This window comes from Arvicanthis niloticus, chromosome 19, assembly GCF_011762505.2.
Source record: "Arvicanthis niloticus isolate mArvNil1 chromosome 19, mArvNil1.pat.X, whole genome shotgun sequence".
In the NCBI taxonomy this organism is placed as follows: Eukaryota; Metazoa; Chordata; class Mammalia; order Rodentia; family Muridae; genus Arvicanthis; species Arvicanthis niloticus.
In genome coordinates this window covers 13,800,608-13,818,316 of record NC_047676.1, presented here as the reverse complement: position 1 = coordinate 13,818,316, position 17,709 = coordinate 13,800,608, and the positions used below count along the sequence as shown (strand labels likewise).

Sequence of the window (17,709 nt, the reverse complement as noted above, 5' to 3'; positions counted from 1 at the left end):
CAAACCCTGTAGCCCTGAGAAGAGGGAGTGCTACAGTCAATTGGGTCTTTTGTATGACCATGCCTCTGCTTGCTTTCTAAAAGGTGTGGAGGGTGTGTGAAGGCTACCACTGCTGTTGAATGCCTGCGTGGCCAGGCCAGGAGAGTGCTTGCAGTACTTGTTCTGTTTCTAGGTCCTCACTGGTGTCGGAAGTAGCCTTCTCCGAAGAGGTGTCCATTGGGCCTTCCTCTTGCACTTGCAGCTAGTCCCCTGACTCCTGGCCCTGTGGTGCAGTTTTGTTTTTTGTTTTTTTGTTTTTTTCCATGCTCACTTGGGATGAATGCTTATGCCCTTTGCTTTGCTCCACTCTTCATCCTTGTGTGAGCCAAGCCCGAGCCTTCTTAGTTTTACATTGGGGTTTTGCAAACATTTGAGGATTGAGTGAGCGCCTGAGGTTAAAGTCCACAGTGCATGTGTTGTCTCTGCGGTTCCAGCCATCCTTGTACAAATATTACGAGATGGGTTTCCATTAAAATCAAACCCAAACCCAAACCAAGCCAGCAAACCAGCAAAGCACCCAATGAGCACAGGGAGAGGGGGAAATGAGAGAATCGCTGTGATACCCACCAAACTGTCCGTCCCCGAGGCCTCTCGGTGGCAGTTGTCACAGTTTGGGTGACGCTGCTGCTGCAGCGTCCTGCCTGTGTGCACCTTGCTATAATGCTGCCAGAAGCTGGACCCGATCCAGGTGTGCCTCACCTGGTTCCTGCTTCATGAGATTGTCCGACACCATAGACTCAAGACAACAATCCATTGTCCATGAATTGAATCAATAGCAGTAAGCTTCTAATCTCAAAAATTCTCCATGTCTGTAAAGTTCCCGTTGTTGAATTATTTCTCAACCAGGACAACTCCTCATCCACAAAGAATTCTCTAGTTCAGGAGATAAGTAGTGCCAAAGGTGGGGAATCTGGAGTAGAAGGTTGGTGTTCTGAAAGTCACGTGTCCCTTGATGTAGGTTTGCGTGAAGAGAAACTGGGGTGGGGGTGGGGAGCACCTGCTCTATTCTAAAGGTATCTCTTCCAGTAGCTGCACATGGGATGGAGCTGTAGCATAGGAGACACTGTGCTATTTGAAGCCATAGTAGCATCGTACTATAATGTATTATCTACATCCAGTTCTGGACTTCATTAGGAACAGGACCCTGCCCCCACCTCCCCAAACCAGGCTTCTCCATCCTGTAAGCCACCCTGTCACAAAGAAGAAGAGGAAAACTAGACTTGAATGTTCACAGTTTTTCATATCCATTCTGAAATCACTTGAGTCCTGAGTATTTGTGGGGCTCGAATGGGGAGGAGATAGCATCTAACATATGCGAAGTAGGCCTTGAACTTGGTGTGGGTAGGGATGACTCCCTTCTTCTTTTACATCTCTCCAGCACTGGAGGTAAAAGTGTTCTAGTTACTTACTCTTCTCTTTGTGGACGAAACGCCAATGCCCCAAACAGCTTAAAAGTAAGGATCTCCTGGGTAAGGCTAGCGCTGTAGCATCTCCACCTGCCATTGGTTGAACGTTGTTTTTATTCTCTCCTGGAAATCACTGGCCACTGAAATGGAATTCCTATGATCTGCACTTTTGAAGAAGGCGACAGTGTTACTTGCCTTTCTACAGTATTGTTCAGAAGATCAAAGGAGAGGCAACTTTGTATGCTTTGTGTTGCAAAAACGTTACTGGATATTACGTTTTTTTTTTTTTTTTTTTTTTCAGTTGTTAAATTTAATGCTCGAATATCCGTCTCAGATTTTAAGATGAGAACATGTCTGCATTTTGGTAAAATGTGTACGTTAGGATTCAGCATGTTCTGTTTGCTTATAAAAGGCAGTTTTTACTCAAATTGTGAGCTTTCTCCATATGTTAGGTTGCCTGTATTGTGTATTAAATTATCAGCCTTATTTAACAATGACAGACTATAATAGTTTACATATGGTGGGCAAAGTTTTCTTCTGTACTAAGAGTTGGATGGTCTGGTAATTGTCTGCTTGTGAACTTATTAAATCCAAGTGCCTGTGGGTGGCCTCTTCTAGACCTGGGCATCCTACTCTGGTGCAATGGGAGCAGGAAGATGGTGGGGAGGGGTGTGTGTGGCCGGGTGGAGACTCCAGGGAAACCACTAAGAGTAGTCTGAGCAATAATAGCCATTTCAACATCTTAGTTTGCAGTGTGAATTCTGTGAAAGTCCTGAGCTTTTTCCCAAGAGCTTTTTCCCAAGAGTGTTTCGAATGCATTCTTTTTCCTCCTTGTGGAAGGCGAGTGCTTATTGCAGATCCAAGGGGACTGGCCCCACTCTGAGTTTGAAATCTCATAAAGGTTCTTTATCTTATCGGCAGCACTTCACACCTGTTGGAAAGACCTTTGGACACAGAGCTAAGCTGTGTGTTTGATCAGGTCGTATGTCAACAGAGAGCTGTGGGGACCTTTGTAGAAGGTAAAGGGACTCAGACAAGGCTAAGAGAGTGCACGCGGAGTCAAATATTCCTTGTGGTTTCTGGAAGTCCAGAGGTTTCTGTTAACCCTGACCTGGTCTTGTGTGTGTGTGTGTGTGTACACGTATGTACATGTGTACATTAGGGGTATGTGCATGTGTAGGCCAAAGTAGGCTAGAGATCAGTGTTTGGTGTCTTTCTCAATCAACTGTACCCCGTTCTTCCCTCTTAGCAAAGGCCTTTCACTGAACCTAAAGCTCACCCATTAGCTCATCAGTTACTTTAGACCAGCTGCCAGCAAGCCCCAGAGATCCTCCTACTGCAGGGGGATTAAAGTTGTAGGCTGCAGTGCCTGGCTTTTTGCATGCATTCTGGGGATCTTAACTCAGCTTGGCTGGCATGCATGGCAAACCCTTTACCAACTGAACCATCATCCCAACCCCCTAGGCCACATTTATATTTATTTGGTAATGTATAATAAGATAGTTCATTCTTATTAAACAGACAAAGTTAATGGATTAGGATATGGAGCTGTGAGCATTTCTGTTGAAAATAATGCAGGTGAGAGTCATGGCAGACATTTTTGTGGTGAATGTGCAAATTAATCACTATTTCATATTTTAACCTTTGTGTGTGTGTGTATATATGTATATGTGTGTGTATGTGTGTGTATGCAAGCATGTGTGGATATGTGCATGTATATTTTGGGGTCTTTCAAATTTTTTACCCACTGTAGTCTCTAGTGCATATATTTTAAAAATGAATAAAGTCATTCAGGCACTTGGAAGCCCTTTCTTGGAATTTTTCAGGTATGGAGTAACATTTGAGAGAACAGTCTTAGCGGGGAATGCCTGAAGTACATGTTCTTTTTGGACGCAGCTGTTTGCTAATAAAGAAATCAGGTCTGACAGCCCTGATGTCACTCTTTCCATGCATTCCCAGTGCTCAGCCCAAAGTAGGGAGTCAGAGGGCCGTGACAGTCCTGAGGGGAAAAAGGAATTCGGCCCAGTTGGCACATGTGTTCTTTAAATAGTCCTCAGGATTTAAGTGAGACACTTCACATTAGTGTTTGGTGCTATTCTCCACCTTTTCAGTGGAGAACTCCAGTCCTCTGTGGATGATGGCTAATGTACACATTTGATGGGTCCAGATGACCCAGAGCTACCAACATGTGCAGAAGAGAAGGCCTTAGACAGGGTCATTCATGGGTTTCAGGAGTCTCAAAGCTCATGGGTCAGTCAAGTGTGTTAGGCAATGAGGAAGGGACTTTGTCACTCTTATAGCCTCTGACCACCTTGATCAACTCCTGAACATGTGTCCCCTTTTTCCTGGGACCTTGGGATTTAGCTGGATAGGCCCAACTGACTTACCTAGGGGCTTGGAAATAATGGTCCCAGCAAAGGCTTTTGGTCCTGTCTAGCAGTTCTTAAATAACATCATATCTGTATGGAAGGAAGAAGTCGGTCAAACCTACATCTTGTAGATTTTCCTTTTTAGGAATGAGAGAGCCAGACACATGTTATATGTATAACTCAAGTTCTGTGCCCGGCGCCTACTTCAGGAGGCCCACAATCATTCCCGTAACTACAGCTTAGAGGAGAGCTTACCCCTCTTCTCTTGGGCACGTGCATGTCATTGCACATACACCTGTCATTAAAAATCTTTGTTTTTCAGTGATCACTCCTGGTACTTTGTTTTTTGCCTTGCTTGTTCTTTGACTATTTGTGTTTATTGTCTTGATTGTTCCTTGACTATTTGCATCTATTGTATTGCTAGTTCCTCAACCTAGAACTGATCTTAATACTTGCATGTAATTAAAATGGTTTAAAAGAAGATTGGAAAAAAAAATTTTAAACACAGGGGGGAATCTTTGTTTTTAGAAAGAAATAGAAATTGGAAGACTGATTTGTGACCTCCTTGGGTCACTGCTTAAGCCACTGATCATTTTTTTGGGGGGATAATAAACAGAAGGGAGGTGAGTGTTAAAAAAAGAGTGTCTGTTGTTAAAAACCTAAGCCCCATAAACTGTAGTTGTCTAGGCTGCAGCTTTTTAGCTGTCTAGCGAGTTCCGAGGAAAGTTTGTGCCATCAGACTAAATTCTCCTATCTACTGGGAAATTTAGTTCCTCTTTTGAAGACCTCTCTTGACTTGTGTGCTTTAGTACAAACAGTGGCAGTGGAGTGGGCTAGTCCCTTAAGCAGACACACAGGTGAAGCATGACCTGGGGAGGTGGGGCGCCAGATAACACCGAGGTCTTAGCTCAGGTAAGGGTGTGGTTCCCAAAGCCTGCTTTCTTAGTGTGTTAGACAAGGTACCCTAAGCTGCTCTTTCCCCTGTGATGTAGGGGTGATGGATAGTGCCTGTCTACTGGGTGCCAAGAGCCAGCTGAGATCATCTGGTCTGGTCATGCGCCCAGTAGGGCCATGGTACTCTCCTCTTTACTTTGTCTGCCTGGTGGGACTTGTCACATGCCGGGATTGAAGAAGGCTGTGGATAATGCTCTCAGAAGGTTACATCTTTGCTTGCTTGAGAAAGACATTTGCTTCTTCACACAGATTACTCTTATAATGTGATTTATTTATATTTTTTATCTGTGTGGGTGTTTGGCCTGAAGGGTGTCTGTGTACCATGTGTTTGATGCTCACAGAGGCCGGGAGAGGGAATCAGATCCCCTGGAACAGAAGGTTGTGTGCTGCCATCTGGGTGCAGGGAATCGAACCTCTGTCCTCTAGAAGAGCAGTCTTCCATGTCGAGACCTCTCTCCAGGCCCGACACCAGCCTTTTAACACCATATAGGAGTCATGGTGATTTTGATAGTGGTGTTTTATGACAGAATACCATTTGAACTCATTGTTAAATTTTCTTTTCTGTCCAGGGAGCACGGGTCTGGCTAAGAGAGAATGGCCAGCATTTTCCAAGTACTGTAAATTCCTGTGCAGAAGGTGTCGTGGTCTTCCAGACAGACTATGGACAGGTAAGAACGTGCCCCTGTTGCTTCCTGAAGCCTACACTCCACTCTACTTTACCCATGGGCACTTGCGGTTCCTCTATGCAGGCATACACATAGACAAACACACACCGCCTGACTCCCTCTTGTTCATTTTTCTAAGTGATAAACCAGAGCTCAGGGGGGCATGGCGTGCAGAATGTGTCCCTTGTGTAGGATGGTTATGACACCATCCTTGCAGAAAGAGAACAGCAAATGTCCCAGTTCATGTGCAGTAGTAGGACACAGGTCTCTTTCCTGGGTATCTTTTCTACCTCAAGGAGAGCTAGGAAAGATGCCCAACACGGTATTGAAATGTTAACTTAAGGTATTATGGGAGTGTTCCCCAACATTTTTCTAACTTGACTGCATGGTTCTTGAGCGAGAACTTGACATGCGACATCATTATATTCCAGGGTTGAAAGATGGGACACCTATAAGAAAGACTCAGAAGATCGATACCTAGTGATTTCTTTTCATGACATTTACCCTTGAAACTCTTAAATGTCCATGGTGTCTTCTGTGTGGTCAGGACAGTAAGACCAAACACCGCAGACAGCTGCTTTTAAAAACATCGGCAATATTTTTTTTTTTCCCCTCACAGTTCTTGAGGCTAAAAGGTTCTTTCTGTCTCACTTGGGAGTCCCAGATGGACTGTCATTGTTTACCAGGTGGATTTGGTTACCTGGGGAGGGGACAGAGAGACCGCATACCTAACGGCCATCTACAGCACGGGCATTACCATTGCCCAGTTCAGGCACTTCCCCACCAGCCTCTGGTAGTATATTTCGAACTCTTTTTTTTTTTTTTTTTTTTTTTTGTTTGTTTTGTTTTTTGTTTTTTGTTTTGTTTTGTTTTTCAAGACAGGGTTTCTCTGTGTAGCCCTGGCTGTCCTGGAACTCACTCTGTAGACCAGGCTGGCCTATTGCGAACTCTTACCTAAGCTGCTGGAGTGGAGGTCCAGATATCTCCTCAGAATTTACTTTACCTGACAGGACTGGTTGGAGTGTTTTGTCTCTCCATTATAGTCTAGCTTTCCCTTCCCACCTTCTCCACACGAGCGCTCAGTTCCTTTCAGACCCTGTCAGCTCTTCTCTAGAGGATATGAAAAGGGAAAACAGTATTTAAACAGCGTGCCTTTAGCATAAATATGTTCCAGAAAGCACTATAAAATAAATTTTATTAGCGTTCTTTTCCTTTTAGTTTTGTTTTGATTCCAAATCTGGTTTGGTTTTATTTACTAATTTTTTTTAAACATAAAAATAAAATCATGATGAAACCATGTAGCATGGGCTGGAGAGAAGGCTCAGTGGTTAAGAGTATGTGCTGTTCTTAGGGGGACCAGAATTTGCATGCCAGTACCCATAGAAGGTGGCTTACCACTCACTGCCTGTAACTCCAACTCCAGTGAATCCGGTACCCTCTTCTGGCCTCTGAGCACCCTACGTACACGATGTGCACACATATAGACACGCATGTGCACACAAGTCAAAGCAAAGCATGTGGTTTTAGCCTTTGCAGCTTATACCCACTGTGCTTTGTCCACTTCAGTGGTCAAGTAGATTCACATTCTGAGGCCGATCTTCATAACTTTCTCTCACAGCATTGCCACTTTAGAGGACGGACACACACACACACGGACACACACACACGGACACACACACACACACACCCCTCCCTTCCATATCCATTATTATTTCTTTTGCCTGTGATTTTGGCAGATGCTGTATGTGAGTAACATCTGCCCTGTTGCACTCAGCACAAAGTCATTGAGGTTTTGTTTCTAGTTGCACCTCGCTTGCGTGGCAGTGGCTCCCGACAGGACAGCTGTGCCTTTCAGTGCTGTTGCTGTGCATTCCGGTCACAGTCTGTGCTACATGCTACCCAGATCCCCTACTGGCCCTGGTGATTAGGCAGCTCTCCGTGGTGGACAGTGGAACTGGGTGGTCAGGTCACCCATGTCAGTATTTATAGCATGTGGGTTTAGCAAGGACTCCAGTGAACCTAAATGCAAAGGCAACACAGAATCCTGACCTCCAAATCTTCCCTTGGTCATTGAGTATATGGTTTATGTAATCCAGTCCGGCACTCCGAATATAACACATGTAATTAGCTTGGTGATTTGTGTAGGAATTGCAGGGTTCCCACTATGAGGAAAGTGAGGCTGACTCAAAAACGGGTTCAGGCTTGGCTCAAGAACTGGCAGAGGCTGGAGAAGCAGCGCTCAGCCCAGATGCTCGCACCTTCAACCACAAGCACAAACAGAAAGAGCAAAGTACACACACTTAGGGAAAGCTATAAACTCTTAACTTTTGCCCCAGTGACATGGTTCCTCCTGTGCCCTCCTAAAGGTTCCATGGGCTCCCCTAAACTGCATCACCAACTGGGACCAAGTGTTCAAAAGACCAGAGCCTGGGGGGTGGGATTTCTCTTTCAAACCACCCACCAGTTTTCTTCTTGGACAGCTTTGTGTGTTTTCAGAAAGCATTGCTGTATCTTTAGAGTGCAGCCATAGCTAAAAGCATCCCCTGTGAGAGCGTGCAAGCCTGTGAGAGCCTGCAAGCCTTACTGAGCTTCGTCTTTTCCAGAGCACACAGGTGTACTGATGTCACAAGGCGCCCTCCAGGGAAGTGTAGGATTGAGACGTACATTTGAAATTAGACTTTTCACTTGGGGAGATTGAAATGTTTTATTACTGTTGTTTGTCGTTGCTTTGAAGTAGCCGACAGTGTCTCAACTTACCTAATAGTACTTTAGGGGGTGGTTGTTTAATTAACTTCAGTAAACTTTATCAAGGCTATTCCTCTGTGCAAGGATTACAGTGACTTTCTGTCTGCTTTCTCTTTATTCTGGATCTCCTAAAATACTTGCTGGTTAGGGGTATAGCCAGCAAAACCCTGCAAGCTGCTGCTGTCTCGGCTCTTCTGTCTGTTCCCAACAAGTGGAATTAGATTTGCTTTAACAGGCTATCTCATGTTCATAAGCCATCAGCAAACGCCATTAGGTTCTTAGTTGTCTCTACCCCCTGACAAAGACTTCTTCCACTCACACTAATTACTAATAATCCCACCTCCCACTGAAGCCGGCTCTAACCTGATTTTGTTTGACCTTCTAGTTTGCCTTGTTGTGCCGTGGGCCGAATTCCTCAAAACTTATGGATGAGCTAATTAGTGTGGTAACTTTCCATTTAAGGTTGTTTTGATTCTTACCTATGTATTTTTTGCTCTCTTGCACCCTAGCTACTTTGTTGCCCCACCCCTCCTGACACGCTCTCTTGACTTCCTCTCACTTACAAATGTTTTATGTCCTCTGCACATGCTATGTACATGAGTAGCTTTTGCCTGCTTCACTCCTGCTCCTCAGTAAAGCAAGTGTCTGTGCATACTCCTGTCTCCTGGAGGGATCTCACCAGGCCTGTTGGATGCTGGACCCAAACAGTGGAGCAGCCCGGACTATGTCCTATAGCAGAGCTAGCCCTGCAAGTCACTGGGAACTGAAGAACTAGAACTCGGTGGCTTTAATCTTAGGTGGTCAGAAGTCAGAAGGGACTGTGCAGGTCATTGACACTTAAGCTGAGTTGTCATCTCTCAAGCTCAGAAACACCCATGCGGTTGACCGCCAGGAGGCTGCTTTCCAGGCTTCGCACGCTCGGCCAGCTGTCCAGTAAGGCAGCTGTCTTGATAGAGTCTGCAGCAGGAGAGAATTCGATGTCATGGACCGACTCCTTTTATTACTGGGACGGGAAGTGGGGGAGCGGCAGCTGGTGTGCCATCGTCCCTCCCCTGCGCCCCGCCTCAGGTAGCCTGACAAGAACTGCTGGGTATTGAATTGTGGGGTGAGGGGGAGGCTTGCCAGGAAATAGCTTGACTTATGAAGCTGGAGGAAAAGGAGTTTATGAACAACATCTGTGCTATCAAAGTAAAATTGTAAATTGTATCTTTAGGATGCCATGGCTCTAAAATCCAAACATTGAGATTAAGAAGTAAAGTTCTAGTGATCTCATCTAGCTCAGCTGAAATTCCCTGATACATATATAATATAATATAATATAATATAATATAATATAATATAATATATATAAAGTTTTAAAATGGTGTGTGTGTGTGAGAGAGAGAGAGAGGGAGGGAGGGAGAGGGAGAGAGAGATCTGTTTGTTGTACATGCCATATGGAGACCAGAAGACAACCTCAAGTGTTGTATCTCAGGAGCTATACACTTTTTATTTGAGGCAGTGACTCTTGCTGGTCAGTAGCTGCCAAGTAGCCTGAGCAGGCAGGCCAATGACCCCGTGGATCTGTCTGGCTTCGCCTCTCCAGGTCCAGATTACAAGTACACCCCACCACATCTGTCTTGTTTTTCTTGGTTTAGGGATTGAACTCAGGCCTTGGTGTTGGTAAAGCAAGGATTTTGTCCACCGAGCCATCTCCTCAGCCATCTCCTTGTTCTGTTGTTCTCCTACGTATGTTTTTCCTGTTCCTTTCTCAGGCGTTTTAAATGCTCTCCACCCCTGTATGGCAAGGAAAATGTTTTCATTTATCGAAGACGACTTTCCTGTTTCTTACTCAAGAGGACAAAACATACCCTCAGTTGCATTTTGGCTCTGTTTAGAACTTCAGATCTTGGAGGTCCTTGGATCGAAGCTGTTGCATCCAATGAAAGTACCCCGTGGGTTTGGTTAAACCACCTGCAATTGCTAGGTCTGGGGAGTCAAAAGGGCTTGAATACCAGTGGTTTTGTGATTCAGTATAATAGCATGAAATGTCTCCTTGTTTTCCTTGGTCTTTTAGATTATGAATCTGTGTATCATTTAAAGATAAGATTCTTTTTTTGATGGCTTACAATGACACTCACCAAAATAAAAGGGTTCTCTCTCTCTGTCTCTGTCTCTCTCTCTCTCTCTCTCTCTCTCTCTCTCTCTCTCTCTCTCTCTCTCTCTCTCTCTCTCTTTCTCTCGCTCTCTCTCTCTCTTTTTGCTTTTTTTAAATTTGTTTTGCATTCCAGCTAGGAGGCAAAGCATAGCCCTGACCCACCCAGAACAAGAAGGTCTGTAGCACAGTCTGCTTGTATCTCATTGTTGCGAGCAGCTACAGACCTGCTTTGAACTTTTCCTGATGAGTGACTAAAGGGTATGGCGTGATTACAGTGTCCAAGTGTAAGTTGAGAGAAAAACAAATGGATGCGTGTTGAGTTTTTCTTTTCTTGTTGGACTGGGTCATGACCTGTCTTCTGTTTTGTGTCTGTGGCGTGTTTCTTGTAGTATGTATTTATCTGTGCTACATGAAACTTACCGCTCTAACCATGCTGAATGGCAGTCTCACACGTGGCATGGTGCAGCCCTCACTACTACCTCCCTTTAAAACTTTTAACATCCGTAGCAAAATTTTGAGCCTGGTTAGTAAGCCATGGTCCCTTGTGCTGTGCATTTTAAAGCTATTTTATTCTTGTCTGCCTTTTCTTGAGTTCATTAAAAAATAATAGTGACGCTAGTGATACAGAATAGTCAGTAGGGGTGGGGAGTGCTTGCTTATTGGCATGTTGAGGGCTATGGGTGTGACAGCCAACGACACACACACACACACACACACACACACACACACACACACACACCAACCATTTTTATTTTTGGTAGTGATTCTTAGAGACACAGTTTTATAGTCCAGATCCCAGCATGGACAGATGAGAAGGGCCAATGAACCCCACTTCCAGCTGAGAAGCTATTGGCAACTGAACAATGGCGGGTGAGGGAGGAGCAGTTTTATTCAGTGACGGGGCCCCTCAGGGACTGTCTGTACCCCACTAGATGGTCCCCCCCCCCCACACATACAGGCAGCACTAAGTGGTTATGGCAGCTCTAGGAAAAGAAAAAGAGAGAACACTTTAAGTTGGGAGAAAAGAAAAGTGTGTGTGGAGAAGATGGGACGGCTGGGGTGAACTTGATTACACACACACACACACACACACACACATATTCATGTATGAAATTCTCAATTTCGAAATATTCTTGTTCAAACGATAGAAGAAAGATGGCTTTGGACCTGACTCTGGACTATAGCAGAGACTCTGATGGTCTCAAGTAGGTCTGCTTGGCAGAGCGACCAGCTCTGCCTGTGTGCTGTGAGTGTTGGGGTGAATGGGCTGCAAAGCCATCCTGCAAGTAAGAAGAAAGAGCATCCTAGTGACAAGTGACAGATAATTGTTCAAAATCGTGAGTTCATCATCATCTCTACTGACACCTCGGCAGCAGTTTTGTGTTATTCCTGGACTTTCCTTCCATCTAGGCAGTACAGTTAACGTTCAGGAGACAGCCCCAGGCTGGGAGCTTGTGACATCTCTGTGCTTTCCCAGAATGTTGCTGTTGTATCCTAGAAATGCTGTCCTTGAGGTGGACAGGGAACAACAGCCATGGAGTTTTCTAGAGCCAGAGCTCTCTTCTCTGGAGACCCAACTTCTGTGGGACTTCACGCAGTTCATTCAGCTTACCTGGCTATGAGCTGTGTTTCTGCTTTGTTTTTGCTCTGAGTAGCACATGATTGAGACTCTCTTAGATGTCCCGGGATTTAGTTTGCCATCCTGTGGCTCAAATGTCTCCATTAGTTTTTAACTCTGGCATTATAGAAAAAAAAAAAAATGTTGTTGCTTGCTTATTAGTGCACTCTGTGCTAGAAAAAAACGTGTGTGTGTTCACAAAAGTGCTTAGCTTCATCTAGAAGCTTCCTCATTACAACTCAGGGTAGACTTCCTCACGTAGGCTAAGCCTGTGCTGTCTCCCTATCATCCCGGGAGCCTGGTTCTTGCAGAGGAATGTGTCTGTCCCCATGCAAGGATGTGTATGCCACTGTGAGCCTCTTGGGCTCTATCTGAGTCAGTTCTGCCTTGACAGTAGCTCTCCGGTGCCCTCAGGCTCCTCTTCGAAGCCTGTAAGAATGGATGCTCTTGGTTGTTAGGACTCGTGGACCGTGGGGTTACAGCCTGGCCCGTGGATGGACTTGGAAAATCTGGAATGGATGAACCATGCACCATTTGTAATTAGCTTAAAGCCAAACAAGGCGATAGAAGGTTGTATACTCTGTTGTGTCTGTCACTGTGACACTTTGATAAAGAAATTCTGGTTTGCTGTTGGTTCTTGTTGATGCTTGTGATCTTTCTTTGTCATTTTGAGACCCAGAAGCTGTTGAGTCTGTTGTGTGGGTGTGTATCTAAGCTGGTGGTTAAAATTAGTTTTGTTTTGTTTTGTTTTGTTTTTTTGAGACAGGATTTCTCTGTGGAGCCTTGGTCATTTCCTGTCCTGGAACTCACTCTGTAGACCAGGCTGGTTTCGAACTCAGAAATCTACCTGCCTCTGCCTCCCAAGGGCTGGGATTAAAGGCGTGCGCCACCATTGCCTTTTGAGACAGGAATTTGAGATCACTGAATCAAGAGCTCATTGTTTTAGACAGGCTGACCAGCAAGTGCCCAGATCCTGCCTATTCAGAGAACCAGCCACATGCATGTTTTTGCACCAGGCTTTTTACATGTGTGCTGAGAATGTGAACCCCATTGTAAATACCTTAACCCCTGAGGCAGATCACCAGCCCCTGAACTCCTGAATCAAGTGGTCCTCTTGCCCTAGCCGCCTCCTAAGCAATGGGATTATGGCCAAACAATTCTAAATCTTTTGAACTTTTAAAGTAAGAGTGTGTGTGTGTGTTGTATGTAAATCAGAAGACATCTTGTAAGAGTCAGTCAGTCCCAGGGAGGGATCAAATTCAGGTAGTCTTTACTGGCTGAGCCGTCTCACAAACCCAATGTTATCATTTTTTTTTTTTAAGATTTATTTATTTATTTATTTATTTATTTATTTATTTATTTTATGTGTATGAGTACAGTGTAGCTGTCTTCAGACACACCAGAAGAGGGCATCAGATCCCATTACAGATGGTTGTGAGCCACCATGTGGTTGCTGGGAATTGAACTCAGGACCTCTGGAAGAGAGGTCAGTGCTCTTAACAGTGATGTTCTCAGTTTTCAAAGAGGGAAAGCAGCAGAAGCAAGATCAGTGTCTACAAGAATCTTGGAATGAGGAGTTCACCATGTAAGATCTACCCAGGAAGTGTGTAGGTCACTCACATATGTTCAAAGGGTTAGGATGAGATGTCAGAATGACAGGGAGTCTTTTAAGGGAATTGTTTCATCTGATAGACTCCGGAAACATGTAAATTACATATTTATATAAATAATTTCCATACAGAGAGGGGCTAGTGAGTAGGTATTGAGTTTTATTTGAAATCTTTTTTTTTTTAAGTTTGTAATACTAGAACCCCAAAATTGCTGATCTATAAACTTCAGCAGCCACATCGAAGCAGGAAGCTGTTTCCAGGGACAAGCATTTTCAGCCGTGTTATCCTGCCAAGGAGTATGGGCAGTGCCCCGTGCTGTAGACCCTAGCTTGCCAAGCACCCTCCCTGTTTCCTTGTCTGTTTCTGTTAGATGAGCCTCCCTGACATCTGGGATTCCTTTCCCCGTTCACTTAACTGGATTTAGCTTGAGTGGATTTGGCATCCTATTTATTCTGGTCCTTGTCTTCCAGCATAAGGCTCTTGCCCTGCCAGCCTCTCCCTGAGCATCTGTGATGAGGTGTCTGATAGCAGTGTTTACTGCCTTGAGTGAAGACTAGGTTGAACGTACAATATTGAAGAGAGAACAGATAGCCTCACCCTTGGGTCAGGCTTTGTGGGGTGGGGGTGGGGGGCACTGAAACCATGACCTGCTTTATGGATCCACCGACCACACCCCCTTTCCCCAATCCTATAGATGGGCCTTCTTATCTGGATGTAGGCCTTCCCCTCACCTGTGCCCCTCCCCCTCATCTTTGCTGACTTACAGGATGCAGCCTCAGCTCCCAGATGCTTGCTCTTGGTTCCCACATTAGTCTATTGTACACACAGCTCCTTCCTGTAACCAACCAGGGAGTCTCTGGTCTTGCAGGCCTAGTGCTTAGGGCACAAAGAGGAAGATTTGATGTCTGGTGACAGTGACTTCCGTCACTGCATTCAGTTTGGGGGTTAAATCAGCAAATCAAGTTGATCATATTCTAAAGTAATTGGGGTATTCTCTTGTATTCTTGGTACCCACGAATGTTGAAATAATCGCCAAACATGATAGATGCTAGGCTTAGAGCAGGCTGTAATTTACGACCAATAGAAACGCAACAAGAAACCAACCAAATCAAACTCTTCCTTTTTTATATGAATATTTAAATAAGCAATATATCTTTGTTATGCATATCAGCTTGTGAGAAGTGCACGAAAAGACCTTATCTGGATCACAATCAACTCCGAAATTATCTATGGGAGTTAGACACAGAATCACTTAGTGCTGTGTGGGATTCAGTAGAATAAGCAGGAAAAGTTTGTTAAATTCAGGGGGCTATCTGTTTGCGAATGAATTGCATTCCATTCCAAAAATTAATTTATAAGCCTGTTATTTGGAACAAGATTTTCCAAAGACTCGGGGTATCCATGACTAATTGATTATCTAGTCTATCCACAAAGACCTGTTCTGGAATCTATAATGCACTAGAGGGCAGGATGATGCTGAAATCTTCTGTTGCCTGCTTCTGGCTCTAACCGTCCTTGGAGTTCCATCCCAGGATGCCTCAGTGGTGACTGGCGACAGCCCCTTTCTTCCCTTGATTGCCTCCCCTCCCCCAGGTAGAGGCAGGAAGTAAAGGGGCCACGTTTGCTGAGCCGTGTGCTTTCCGTGGTCCGGAAGGATAAGGCCGCGTCAGGATTGGCACTGGGCGTGGGTGAGAGGAATTCAACGATAATGCCTTGTGATGTCATCTTGCCAGGACCGCAGTGGTGCACGCTAATCTGTTCACACTGTTTCACTGCCCAAACCACCGCACAGGGAAGACGTGGACCAGCTGTCTTTATTTCTTTTCCATTGCTATGGAAAAAAAAAAATCACTCTTATGCAAAAGCAACTTAAGGGAGAAAGGGTTTCTCTCACAGTTCAAGGGGCAGGCTGCCAGGGCAGGGACGTCAAAACCTGAGAGGTGCCATTGCACACACAGAGAGGAAGCAGAAGGTTGGATGCATGCTGTTTCTCCATTCCCTTTCTCCGCTCAGTCCAGGATCCCAGCCAGGAAATGGCTTCACCCGCTGTGGGTGAGTCTTCCTATCTCTGTTGTTAACACAGTCAAAACAATCTTCTCCAGCCATGCCCACAATCTCCAGGTGGTTGTAGATTCTGTAATGTGACTGTTGACATGAACATCCCACCCAGCATCTGTTAGCTATAAGGAAGTTGGCCTTCCCCAGGTCTAGCAGTACACGCTTGCCAGCGATGGCGGAAGAGCTATCGTCCACAGGCAGGGATGGGGCCTGTGCTTGCTCTCGGTATCCTTCCCCAGTCCTCATCCGCTCCCTCGCTGAAGCATGTGTATAAGTGTAAGTATGTGTAGCGTGTCTATATGTGTATATGGTGCCTACAGAGGCCAGAAGAGGGCGTCCTATCCCTGGAACCGGCATTATAAATGGTTGTGAGCAGCTAAGTAGGCACTGGGAATGGAACCCAGGCCCTGTGCAAGAGCAGCAGATGCTCTAACTTCTGAACTGTTTCTCCAGACCCATCTCTTGTCTGCCTTATCCATTCAGATCAGCTCACTGGCAGGAGCTTGTGCTTTATAGTGGATGTGACAGTTCCCACTTTCTGAAATCTCCTGTGTCCCCTCAACTCTCAGTTGAATTGTACTTAGCTGACCAGCACTGGTACTGCTGTTGAGTTACACTGATGTTTCTGAGAGCAGTTTTCCCTCTGTTTGTCTCAAGGGGAGAGGGAGAGTTTGGGACTAGATGGAAGGGTAAGTTCTCTCAGCAGAGGAGAGCTCTGGGCCCTCCTAGGTGAATGCAGTGTCTTCTAAAAGGCAGGCATGGCCTTTAGGAGACCTAAATAGGAATTAGTATCCCGAGGCATGAGGCCCATGTGAGCTTCCTTGCCTCTCCCGTCATCGGAGGGCACAGGGGAAAAAAAAAAAAAAAGCACCATCTAAAACACAGGCAGCAACTCTCACCAGATGTGGGAGCTGCCATGACCTTCATGTTCATATTTCAGCTTCTAGCGTGGTGAGAAGTACATCTCAATTGTTGACAGGACACCAGGCATGGTAATTTATTATAGCACGCAGAAGCTGCCTTGTGTCTTTCCCTCTTCAGTGCAGGCAGGCTAGGAGTACAGGGTAAAGGTCCAGCTGCCGAGGCGAAGCGAGCGAGAAGCTCGTGCCTCTCGGAGGCCTGTCCTGCAGCTTCTTTGAGAACACGTTACTGAACTGGAGCCTGTTTTTAAACTGTCCAATTGCGTTGCTGCCATCAACCTAACGTGCATCTAAGAAATGACACTGATGGCTGCTTCTGAGGGACTGGCCTTCCTAAGGTCCCTGCACACTTAGTCTGTCTCTTTCTGTGGCCATCAGGGCTGTGTATGTTAGTGCACACGAGTTAAACCTGGGGCTTCTAACAATGTGGCATCTAGTTTTTGTGAATGCAGCTGTTCGTATCGAAGAGACATATGCTGGGAAGGCAGCGTTACCGAACTTAATGCTTCATCATTCCCGAGTTGGACTGCACAGGAGCAGCAAGCTCAGCCCGCATTCGTAGCCTCATGTCGAACAGCCTAGAAGCTGAGAATGTCTTTCAGACTGTTAAATGTTTGGAAGAAGTCAAAAGAAGAATAGTTAGTGTCATGCAATTATGTGGAATTGAGGCTTAATACTGTTACATTGGAACAGGATGCTGGCCACTCCTTGGCTTGCGGTCTGCAAGGGCGTTCACACTGCAGCGGGGCTGGGACCCAGCTAAAAAGCCTGAAGCATTGTCTCCTGGCCCATCACGGAAAACCTTTGCCAGCCTCATCTAGGTGATCATAGATGATCATGGTTTGGAGTTGCTTCTGATGCAGTGTTTAGGCTGCAGGGGCTTTCAGGGGTTCCCAGCCTGAAAGACATTGGAATCAATCAGAGTGGCCTAAATGAGATTCTGGGCCATGGAGCTATTCCCAGGGGTGCTCCTGCCTGCCTGAGAAGCCAGGAATATGTCTGAGTCCAGGACTGCCAACCAGCCTGAGTCGATCGGAGAACTCTAATAGGCTGCTAGTACATCCAGCCATTGTGAAACTGCCTATTTTCCTTGTCTGTCTGTCTGTCTGTCTGTCTGTCTGTCTGTCTTTTCTTTTTTCTCCTCCTCTTCTTCCTTTCTTCTTCTCCCTCCTCCTCCTTTTCTTCCTC

General features: G+C 45.5%; 1 protein-coding gene across 1 annotated transcript in view; it reads left to right on the top strand.

Annotated features, from left to right (window-relative positions):
• The window catches only part of Myo10 (myosin X), a 196,314-nt gene that overhangs the window by 38,991 nt on the left and 139,614 nt on the right, over positions 1-17,709 (top strand). The window contains exon 2 of the mRNA XM_034523353.2: positions 5,338-5,436. Coding sequence (XP_034379244.1) covers positions 5,338-5,436 — 99 coding nt within the window. The remainder of the gene's footprint in view (positions 1-5,337; positions 5,437-17,709) is intronic.